General features: G+C 47.4%; 1 protein-coding gene across 1 annotated transcript in view; it reads left to right on the top strand.

The window, feature by feature from the left end:
- The first annotated feature begins 1,630 nt into the window (after window positions 1-1,630).
- The window catches only part of pgm2l1 (phosphoglucomutase 2-like 1), a 77,043-nt gene continuing 66,499 nt past the window's right edge, over window positions 1,631-12,174 (top strand). The window contains exon 1 of the mRNA XM_078401942.1: window positions 1,631-1,834. Coding sequence (XP_078258068.1) covers window positions 1,724-1,834 — 111 coding nt within the window. The 5' untranslated portion in view covers window positions 1,631-1,723. The remainder of the gene's footprint in view (window positions 1,835-12,174) is intronic.

Genomic DNA, 12,174 nt, shown 5'->3' with positions numbered 1-12,174 from the left:
ACTTTGTTGAATATGTTGTAACTTTGTCCACGCCCGATATGTGGCATCTGTTTGCATACTCGTGTATTGTATGCAAAACAAAGAATTTGACTGTATCAAGTACATGTGACAATAAGGTGTCACTAAAGGTAGACACTAAATGCTGGAGTAACTCAGCGGGTAGAAGGAATGGGTAACGTTTCGGTTCGAGACCCTTCTTCACACTGATGTCAGGGGAGGGGGCGGGACAAAGATCGGATGTAGTCGGAGACAGGAAGAGGGCAGGAGGATTCGCAGAGGGGGGACCAGTGAGAGAGGATGTTGCTAAACTCTCATCGAAGAGAGGAGGAGAACTTCAAAGTAGACATACCTTGAGAATTCGCAGTGGAGCGGCAAGATGTAGAGGAAAACAATAAATAAATTTTCTAAAAGATAGATGCAAAAAAACCTGGATTAACTCAGCGGGTCAGGCAGCATTTCTAGAGAAAAGGAATAGATGATGTTTCGGATCGAGACAAATATATTGTTTAGATGGTGATGAAGAGAGCTAGAGAACAAATGATTGAAAGATATGCATAAAAGTAAGGAAACGATCTGTTTCATTCATTTGTTCTATATCCCTCCATATCATTGTCTCCATCTCTAATTTTCCTTTCTCCAGACTCTCTGTCTGAAGAAGGGTCTAGCCCGAAACATGACCTACAGCTTTTTCTCCAAAGATGCCTGTCCCTCTGAGTTACTCCGGCATTTTGTGTCTATCTTCAGTGTAACTTAACATCTGCAGTTCCTGAGGTTCAGGAGTGTGTAGGAAGGAACTGCAGATGCTGGTTTAAACCGAAGATAGACACAAAAAGCTGGAGTAACTCAGCGGGACAGGCAGCATCTTTGGAGAGCAGGAATGGGCGACGTTTTGAGTCAAGACCCTTCTTCAGACTATTTCTAGCTATGATAGACACAAAATGCTGGATTAACAGCAGGGTAGGCAGCATCACTGGAAAGAAGGAATGGGTGACATTTCGGGTCGAGACCCTTCTTCAGACTGAAGAAGGGTCTCGACCCAAAGTGTCACCCTTACCATCTCTCCAGAGATATGTAGGAAAATAACTGCAGATGCTGGTTTAAATCGAGGTAAACACAAAATGCTGGAGTTACTCAGCAGGTCAGGCAGCATCTCAGGAGATGCTGCCTGACCCGCTGAGTTACTCCAGCATTTTGTGTCTAACTTCTCTCCAGAGATGCTGCCGGTCCCTATGTTACTTCAGCACTTTGTGTCTACCTTCGGTGTAAACCATCTTACACATAAGGAACTGCAGATGCTGGTTTAAACCGAAGATAGACAAAAAGCTGGAGTAACTAAGCGGGACAGGCAGCTATCTTCTGCAGTTCCTCATGTCCAGCTATGACTGTCCAGTGCATTTTCCCCTCGAAGAGAAGACTACAACTCCCAGTAGGCGCCGCGCTGAGCGGGTTCCTCCCGCCCATCGACCGCGTTGCCCGGGCGACCGCAGCAGCGGCTGCGCGCGATGCCCGCCGGGAGGTGTGGTCCGCTGGCCCTCGAACTCAGGCTGCCCGCGTACGCGCCGCGGCCGTCATCAAACTACAAAGATGGCGCCGGCCCGTGTGGCGCAGGCGCGCGGCGGACGGACGGCCGGCGGCGACGGTTCCTCACACACAACACGATGAAGAGGCGGGTCGGTCGACGGTGAAGCGCCAACCGTCTTCCCCGCCGCAGATCCGAGCGGAGATGGGGGACGCCGGGCAGCATATCAACGCCAACCCGCTGAAGGGCGACGTCCACGATGATGGCGACCAGGAGCTGGAGCGGCAGCTCGACCGGTGGCTGCTGTGGGATCAGGTCCGTCGCAGCCCCCTGGCCTGTCTGACGCCTCCCGCCCCTCGCCCGCACTCGGTTACCTCAGATCCCGACTGCCCCCTCTCTCACCCCCTTCTCCCCCTTTGTTCTCCTCCTCCCCCTTCTCTCTCTCTCCCCCCTCTGCTTTCCACTGCACAACAGCTGGGCTATCTCGTGCAGGTTTAGCTCGCGTGGGTACCGGTTGCAAAAGGGTTATTTAGATTTTTCATGTGGGTAGGTTTGGTGAGATGATCCATGTCCAAGTTGTCGAGCTGTGACTTGAAGAGTGCCAAGGTTCTCTCTCTCTCTCTTCCCCCCCCTCTCTCCCCCACCCTCTCTCTCTCTCTCTCTCTCTCTCTCCCCCACCCTCTCTCTCTTCTCTCTCTCTCTCCCCCACCCTCTCTCTCTTCCCCCCCTCTCTCCCCCACCCTCTCTCTCTCTCTCTCTCTCTCCCCCACCCTCTCTCTCTTCCCCCCTCTCTTCCCCACCCTCTCTCTCCCCCCTTCCATGATAGAAATATCAAATAGTGGAGGGCATAGCTTTAAGGTCCAAAGTAAGAGGCAAGCTTTTTATACAGAACATGGTGGGAGCCAGGAGCCTACTGTTGGGGTTGGTGAATTGAATTGAATATAAATTTATTGGCCAAGTATGTACACATACAAGGAATGTGTCTTGGTGCTCCGCTCGCAAGTAACAACACGAACATACAGTAAGCAATTAAGAATAAAGCATAAAGCACTAAAACATTAAGAATACAACATTATAGTTTAAACATGTGAATGAAATAAACCAGAGCAAAAGGAGGCTACAGACTTTTGGTTATTGATTAGAGCTACTACTTGCGGAAAAAAAGCTGTTTTTATGTCTGGCTGTGGCTGCTTTGACAGTCCGGAGTCGCCTTCTCGAGGAAAGTGGTTTGAAGAGTTTGTGGTTAGGGTGAGAGGGGTCAGAGATGATCTTGCCCGCTCGCTTCCTGGCCCTTGCAGTGTACAGTTCGTCAATGGGAGGGGAGATTGCAGCCAACAACCTTCTCAGCAGATCGAACTATTTGTTGCAGCCTCCGGATGTCGTGCTTGGTGGCATTGCCAAACCAGACCATGATGGAGAAGGTGAGGACCGACTCTACGATGGCAGTATAGATTGGACCATCATTGCCTGTGGCAGATTGTGTTTCCTCAGCTGCTGCAGGAAGTACAATCCTCTGTTGGGCCTTTTTGACTGTGGAGGAGGAAGGTATGATAGGGGCATCTGAGCGACTTTTGGTTAGGCACATGCATATGATTATCAATGTGCCATTTAAAAGCCTCTTAAACGCCACAATGGTATCTGTCCCCTCCACCACCCCTGGCGTTGCATTCCAGCCGCACCACACCGTATAAATATGTATATTTTATATATATCATTTTTTTAAACACAAGCTTGCATTACACGTCTGTTTTAAAACTTAAGATAGACACAAAATGCTGGAGTAACTCAGCGGGACAGGCAGCATCTCTGGAGAGAAGGAATGGGTGACATTTCTGGTCGAGAGCCTTCTTCAGACTGGTTAGGGAAAAGGGAAACGAGAGATATAGATAGTGATAGACAATAGGTGCAGGAGGAGGCCATTCGGCCCTTCGAGCCAGCACCGCCATTCAATGTGATCATGGCTGATCATTCTCAATCAGTACCCCGTTCCTGCCTTCTCCCCATACCCCCTGACTCCGCTATCCTTAAGAGCTCTATCCAGCTCTCTTGAATGCATTCAGAGAATTGGCCTCCACTGCCTTCTGAGTTAGAGAATTCCACAGATTCACAACTCTCTGACTGAAAAAGTTTTTCCTCATCTCAGTTCTAAATGGCCGACCCCTTATTCTTAAACTGTGGCCCCTTGTTCTGGACTCCCCCAACATTGGGAACATGTTTCCTGCCTCTAACGTGTCCAACCCCTTAATAATCTTATACGTTTCGATATGCTCTCCTCTCATCCTTCTAAATTCCAGTGTATACAAGCCTAGTCGCTCCAGTATTTCAACAAATGACAGTCCCGCCATTCCGGGAATTAACCTAGTAAACCTACGCTGCACGCCCTCAATAGCAAGAATATCCTTCCTCAAATTTGGAGACCAAAACTGCATACAGTACTCTAGGTGCGGTCTCACTAGGGCCCTGTACAACTGCAGAAGGACCTCTTTGCTCCTATACTCAACTCCTCTTGTTATGAAGGCCAACATTTCATTGGCTTTCTTCACTGCCTGCTGTATCTGCATGCTTCCTTTCAGTGTCTGATGCACTAGGACACCCAGATCTCGTTGTACGTCCCCTGTTCCTAACTTGACACCATTCAGATAATACTCTGCCTTCCTATTCTTACCACCAAAGTGGATAACCTCACACTTATCCACATTAAACTGCATCTGCCATGCATCCGCCCACTCACACAACCTGTCCAAGTCACCCTGCGACCTCATAGCTTCTTCCTCACAGTTCACACTACCACCCAGCTTTGTATCATCTGCAAAGATGGTACTTTTAATCCCTTCATCCAAGTCATTAATGTATATTGTAAATAGCTGCGGTCCCAGCACCGAGCCTTGCGGTACCCCACTAGTTACTGCCTGCCATTCTGAAAGGGACCCATTTATCCCCACTCTTTGCTTTCTGTCTGTCAACCAATTTTCTATGCATGTCAGTACCCTACCTCCAATACCATGTGCTCTAATTTTGCCCACTAATCTCCTATGTGGAACCTTGTCAAAGGCTTTCTGAAAGTCAAGGTACACCACATCCACCGGCTCTCCCATGTCAATTTTCCTGGTTACATCCTCAAAGAATTCCAGAAGATTAGTCAAGCATGATTTCCCCTTCGTAAATCCATGCTGACTCGGAACAATCCTGTTACTACTATCCAAATACTCCGCAATTTTGTCTTTATAATTGACTCCAGCATGTTCCCCACCACTGATATCAGACTAACTGTTCTATAATTTCCCGTTTTCTCTTTCCCTCCTTTCTTAAAAAGTAGGATAACATTAGCTACCCTCCAATCCACAGGAACTGACCCTGAATCTATAGAACATTGGAAAATGATCACCAATGCGTCCACAATTTCTAGCGCCACCTCCTTAAGTACTCTGGGATGCAGACCATCAGGCCCTGGGGATTTATCAGCCTTCAGTCCCATCAGTCTACCCAACACCATTTCCTGCCTAATGTGGATTTCCTTCAGTTCCTCCGTCACCTTAGGATCTCTGGCCACATCTCTGATGTGGAGAGATAAAGAACAATGAATGAAAGATATGCAAAAAGGTAACGATGATAAAGGAAACAAGCTAGTGCGACTTGGGTGGGGAGGGATGGAGAGAGAGGGAATGCCGGGGCTACCTGAAGTGAGAGAAAAACATGGCCCCATATCATTTTAAATCTACGTCTTCTAATATTTGATCTTTCCACTGGGAAGAAAGCTACATATAGAACATTGAAGAGGCCTTTTGCTCTTCAATGTCCATGTAAACATGATGCTGAGTTAAACCAATATCCTCTGCCCGCACGTGATCCATATCCCTCCATTCCCCATCCATGTGCCTATCTAAAACATCATCATCGTGTCTGCTTTCACCGCCAGTCCTAGCAGCACATTCCAGGCACCCACCATTGTGTGTAAATCCATAGTGATCCTGTTTGGGGAGAGGAAGAGGGGATTGATGCGATGAACAAATTATAGTCCCATTTGGCATGTGTGAGTGTGGAGTAGTGGGAATGTTTAATCGATCAAGTTCAAGGTCAGTTTGTTGTCATAGAACAAGTACGGTGTAAGTACAAGTACAAGTAAGTCTGAAGAACGGTCACGACCCAAAACGTCACCCATTCCTTCTCTCCAGAGCTGCTGCCTGTCCTGCTGATTTACTCCTGCATTTTCTGTCTATTTTCAAGTACTTTGAGGTACAGGCACAATGAAAATCGTGCTTGCAGCAGCATCACCAGCACATAGGAGACACAAAAAAGCTGCCAGGGAAAGTTACGGAAGCAGATGCAATTACGACTTTCAAAAGACATTTGGTCAGATTTATGGATAGGTTCATTTTAGAGTGATATTCAGAGTGGACACCCTGTAGGAGCAAGGAACGCGCTACAGAGTGTCCACTCTGTCAGTCCTCGAGTCCTTATTGCTGAGTTTAGTGGTAACCCTGTGCTTTTGCGGTTGCAGCACCTTGACTGTGGAACAGCATCCCTCCCATCAGAACTGCCCCCTCCATCGACTCCTTTAAGTCCAGGCTCAAAACCTATTTCTACTCCCTAGCGTTTTGAGGCCCTCTGAGGGGGCGCTGTAAACTGTTTATGTATGTGTTGTTAGGTCATTGTGTACCATTGTATGTTCTTTTTTAGTACCTGCACTGATGGTCAACGTGCGTTTTTTTAAAATGTGCTATACAAATAAAATTGACTTGACTTGATTTGACAACAGCAGCCCTGAGGCCAAAGTGGAACAATTCTACTCTGTCCTCCAAATTGTGATGGAGCGAGTACCTGCGCACAATTTTCTGGCTGTGCTCGGGGACTTTAATGCCCACCTTGGACCAGAGGATGTCCGTTACACCTATCACACTGGTGACACTAACCGGAATGGTCAACTTGTAGACAGCTTTCTCCAGGCGTATAGTCTCCTAGCAGTCAACACCATGTTCAAGAAGCGACAAGGAAAGCTGTGAAAAGCACCAGCTGGATTACATCATGGTGGACGCAAATGGCACAACAGTGTCATGGACGCTGAAGCGTACAGTACTTTTGAGACCGTGAGCTCGGATCACCGAGTGGTAACAATGCGAGTGATGCTTAGCCTGAGGTAGCCTAAATCTACAGGCCCCAAGGAGAAAGTGGACTGGAAGTTGTTTTCCTCTCGACCAGATCGACAGGCGCAATACACAGTAGAGGTGGTGAACCACTTCCAGATGCTGGAGGAGGAGAAACAAGAAGAGGAGAGGGGAGGAGCTGAGGCGAGGGAAAATGCTACGGCTCGCTACGAACGGTTCATAGAGGTCAACTCTGAAGCAATGAAGAGTCTACCCAAAGTGAAGCGTGTGAAGAGAAGTCACAACTCTGAGCACTCGGAAGTTGTTGCAGCACGGAAAGTATTTGCTGAATGCCAAGAGGCCTACACTAGGAGCAGGAAAGAGCAGCTCAAGGAGGACCTGAAGGCAATCAAATCCCAACTCTTTGTGGTGTACGACAAACTGAAGGAGCAAGAGGTTGTGAGAATGATAGAGGGAGTAGAGGCTGCCAATGATGGCAAGTGGTGTAGCGAGGCATGGAGGGTCGTGAACGAGATCAGTAGCAGGAGGAAGGCCAAGCCTGGTCAAGTCAACGGGAACTCTCCAGAGGACCGAATCAACACGTGATTCACCCACTTTAAGAACCTCCAACTGTCACTGAGGAGATTGAGACTGTCCTCGTGGATGTACAGATTCACGACGACCCCTTTCCCTTGCAGGAGCTGCAAAAAATGAAGACCTCGCTGAAGCAAGGGAAGAGTCCAGGCCCTGATAACATCCCTTCAAAGGTGTTGAAAAACTGTAAGCTCGACAACATCATGCTCAAGTTCTGCAACACAGCACTAATGACGAATGACAAGCCAACACAATGGTCACAATTCAACATCATCCCCGTCCCCAAATCTGGGAGCCTGAACAAGACTGACAACTATCGTGGCATCAGCCTGACATGTGCCTCTTGATTCTCAACCGGATTAGGGCTGCTATCAACCCAAAGCTACGTTACAATCAGAACAACTTCAGAGAGAAGAGCAACACGGTCACACAGATCCTTGCCGTCCGAAGAATCATTGAGGAGGTGAAGAATAACAACCTGCCCGCTGTCCTAACCTTCATTGATTTCAAGAAGGCTTTTGACTCGATTCATCGATACAAAATTATGGGGATTTTGAAGGCTTATGGTATCCCTCCGCGTCTCCTGAGAGCCATTGAGGATATGCACTTGGGCACCACGGCGAAGATTGTCACCCCGGATGGCAAGAGCAAAGTGTTCGAAATCCTCGCGGTGGTCTTACAGGGAGACACGCTGGCACCTTTTCTCTTTGTCATTGTCCTTGAATATGCAATGAGGCAGGCGCTCAAGGACCTTGGCTTCACAAGCACCCCAAGGCATTCGAGAAGAATTGGGTCAGTCAACTCGTCAGACCTCATCTTCGCTGATGACATCGTCCTGTCAGGCCAAATTGGGGAGGCACAAGACCTGCTCGGCAGGGTCGAGACGGAGTGCGAGAAAGTGGGCCTCCACCTCAATGCCAAGAAGACGGAGTACATGGCGTTCAACGGTGGTGACCATGAGCCTCTTCAGACCAGTGGTGAAGCATCTCTCAAGAAAGTGGAGGACTTCAAATACTTGGGAGCGAGGATGCAGAGCTCAGAGAATGACATCAAGGTCCATCTGTAAAGTGCTCGCATGGAAAGCCCTCAATAACATGGGGAAAATCTGGACGTCTTGGATGTCTAAGGGTCTCAAACTGAGATTCTGCCATGCAACTATAGAGACAATATTATTGTACGGGTGTGAGACATCGACTCTCACTCGAGCACTGTCCAAGTCTCTCAATGGTATCTACACCCGAATGCTCAGAAAAGTTAAAAATGTCAGTTGGAGGGACCGCACCACCAACGCCCAGCTCGATGGGGAGATTCCACCTCTGATCAAGAAGATCAGGTGGAGAAGGATGAGGCTCGCTGGTCATTGCCACCGCCATCCAGAAATACAAGCAAACAAGGTTGTGGTGTGGGAACCCACCCATGGAAGACGGAACCCAGGACAACCAAACAAGACGATGCTGAAGACGCTGATGGAAGACGCATGTGTAGAGACAAAAATGGAGCTTGCCAGCTTTATGGAGGACAGAGATGTGTGGTGCGTCCGTCACCGTGCCCGTCGGAAACCAGCACCACTGCGTCGCTAATGTTTTCAACGATTATTAGAAGGATATCAACCAAATGCAGGCAAAAGCAAAGATACTAGAGGAACAAGATGGACCACTCCGTTGAAATTGCCTATAGTGAAGTGTAGTATGCAAAGGAGCCATTTCAGTAGGCAAAACCCGCCGTCCGTTATGCCTCTCGCAGTGTAATCAGTGTTTTGGGGGAACTGCATATGTGATTATACCATTAAAATGCAGAGTATATCCCATCTATCAATTCACAGATTTTTGTTACTTTTCTTTTTAAATGTTTCTGCCTACTAAAATGGCGCCTTGACGTGCTACGGCTTTTAGGGTCGAGTGGTCTATCCTGTTCCTCTAGTATCTTTGGGCAAAAGGGAAACGCCCAGAATGCCTTCGAAAACATCTACTTGTTTTCCTAAGCAGGGTTCCAGATACGGTGCTGCTAAATTAGCTGACAACTCCATTTCAGCTCACAGTCTGTTTAACCCTTACATTACAGGGCACAGCCCTCCCCACCATCGAGTTTCCTGTACCAGGTAATGCCATGGATAAGGTGGGCTGTAATGCCTGTTTTCGTGCCGTACAGTTTAATGAGTCTAAAACATAAATTATCCAAGACAATTAAAAGATAAGGACAGAAAGAAAGCAAGCATTAGTGCAGAACACTATTGGAAAACCAGGTTGGGGTATGATGAGGTAGTCCATAGAGTTCTGTTGCTGACGGAGGATTAGAGTCAGGGCAAGAACCTGATGGTTGAAGGAAGGCATCTGTTGGATGAACCTGGTGGTGGAGGACTGCAGGCATCTGTATCTTCTGCCGACAGTGGCACTGAGAAGCGGTCCTGGATGGTGGGATCCTTCATGATAGATGCCGCCTTCCTGAGGCATTACCTCGTACAGGAAACTCGATGGTGGGGAGGGCTGTGCCCTGTAATGTAAGGGTTAAACAGACTGTGAGCTGAAATGGAGTTGTCAGCTAATTTAGCAGTACCGTATTTGGAACCCTGCTTAGGAAAGCAAGTAGATGTTTTTGAAGAATGCTTGGGCTAATTCAGAGACCAGTAGAACATGAAGACACCTGCGAGCTCACTGAGATAAGCTTTGCTTTCCCAGAGACATCCGAGGCTAGCTCGGTGTCTGACAGGACACATGACTCACGCCATTATGGTACCATGGAGAATAGCTATCTGACACATAATCCCCTGTTGTTTTTAATGGTAAAATTATTAAATATATATATGCTGTACATGGTTCTACCATGAGAGTTTGAGCTTCATCTTTGGGGAGAGAGAAAAGCTTCACCAAGGAGAGAGAGAGAAGGAGCGAGAGAGAGAAGGAGAGAGTGGGAGAGCTTGGACCGTGGTGTGTGCCGGTGCCAGCCAGTGCAGACAGGAGACTCAAATACGCAGAGGGCATAAGAGTTATTTTGTATTGTTTCTTTATTGATAGTTGATAGAGTTTCTGTGTTTTAATTGTGTTTGGTTTAATAAATAATTATTTGTGCTCTTCACCGTGGGCTTCCTCCATTCATTGATCCGAATCCTTGAATCCTGCATATATTTCATTACATGCCCGTGGTGGATTGGGCTGAGTCTGCCACTCCAAATCCTCAACAGCTCCTGTGTATTGCAATTGTCATACTAGGTTAAGATGCATCTGTGGTGCATGGGGTTAAACAGACAATTTCAGCTACAATGTGAAATGAAATTATCAGCTAAATTAGCCATACATTCCATAGCCCCTTGAAAACAAGATTCAGACGCGTTATCTCCTAGAATTGACCTCGCACCTGTGTTCGTGCTTGGGAGCGTAGCCTTTCTCAGGCCATTCTATGGGAAAGCGTAGCGTTGATGAACAAAACACAACAGCAATAGTTGGGTAGATCACCCGCGCCCCGCTAGCAGCGCAGAGACATTGCAGACAAGGGGGTATAATGATTGGCTCGGGGAAGGGGCAGTGGTGCGGTTTGCTCTGATAAATGCCATAAAGGATGGTGTTGAGCCCCCCCTTCGGAGAGAGAGCCCCATCCTTGAAGAAACTGGGAAGAATTGTCACCGCCATCCAGACGGAAATGGAAATATGCAGCTCTCCAGAAAGTTTTGGGTGTTGTGGCAATTAGATATTTTAGTAATTATGCTAGAAAGTGATTTGATAAGTGTGTCAAGGGATGTGGAGAAAACAGAGCAGGAAATTAAATGTGTAATTCAACACCTTCTCTGGTAATTGTCCTGGTTTTATTCCAAAGTAAAGGAACAATGGTATTTTGTAGAGGCCTCTTAAAGAAGTGATTGTTCTGCATTTCTGGGTGACCATGTCTGTTGACAGAATCAGAAGACATAGTTCTCAGCATTGTAGAGCATCAGTTGGACATTTTAGTTTGATCAGTGGTAAAGACTATAAATAACCAACCTGTTTAAAGTATTTAGTTACATCAATTTATCATTTCATTAAAAATACAAGTTTGTACATGTCAAGTATTGAAGTCAAATGTTCATGCAATGAGAGCACATTTGAATTAAATATGTTACAAAGCCTTATTATTGAATTGAGAGATTGAGATGTCACCAAGCAGAACAATCTGTCATGTGAAAATAAATCATTTGTTCTTTTAAAACAAACTTAATAACTGCAGCTGCAGGGGGCACAGCGTAGCGTTATCATAAGAGGCAAGAATGAGTAGGCTAGGTCTTTCTCTTGGATTTGCTATAAGGATATCAAAAGGCGCCCTGAGCAGGCGCTCAAGAAACTCGAGGACCAAGGCGCAATCACCCCAAGGCACTCGAGAAGAATCGGGTCAGTCAACTCGTCAGACCTCGACTTCGCTGATGATATCGTCCTGCTATCAGACCAAATTGGGGAGGCACAAGAGCTGCTCGGCAGGGTCGAGACGGAGTGCGAGAAAGTGGGCCTCCACCTCAATGCCAAGAAGACGGAGTACATGGCGTTCAACGGTGGTGACCATGAGCCTCCTAAGACCAATGGTGAAGCATCTCTCATAAACGTGGAGGACTTCAAATACCTGGGAGCGAGGATAGAGAGCTCGGAGAATTACATCAAGGTCCGGAAAGCGCTCGTATGCAAAGCCCTCAATAACATGGGGAAAATCTGGACGTCTCGGATGTCTACGGGTTTCAAACTGAGATTCTTCCATGCAACTATAGAGACAATATTATTGTACGGGTGTGATTCTCACTCGAGCACTGTCCAAGTCTCTCGAAGGTATCTACACCCGAATGCTCAGAAAAGTTCAAAATGTCAGTTGGAGGGACTGTACCACCAACGCCCAGCTCTACAGGGAGATTCCACTCTGACCGAGAAGATCAGGCCGAGAAGGATGAGGCTCGCTGGTCATTGCCACCGCCATCCAGAAATACCAGCAAACAAGGTTGTGCTGTGGGAACCCACCCATGGAAGACGG

Source organism: Rhinoraja longicauda, chromosome 7, assembly GCF_053455715.1.
Source record: "Rhinoraja longicauda isolate Sanriku21f chromosome 7, sRhiLon1.1, whole genome shotgun sequence".
NCBI classification, from domain to species: Eukaryota; Metazoa; Chordata; class Chondrichthyes; order Rajiformes; family Arhynchobatidae; genus Rhinoraja; species Rhinoraja longicauda.
The sequence above is the reverse complement of the archived record's forward strand: the minus strand, read 5'-3'. Positions and strand labels throughout refer to the sequence as shown.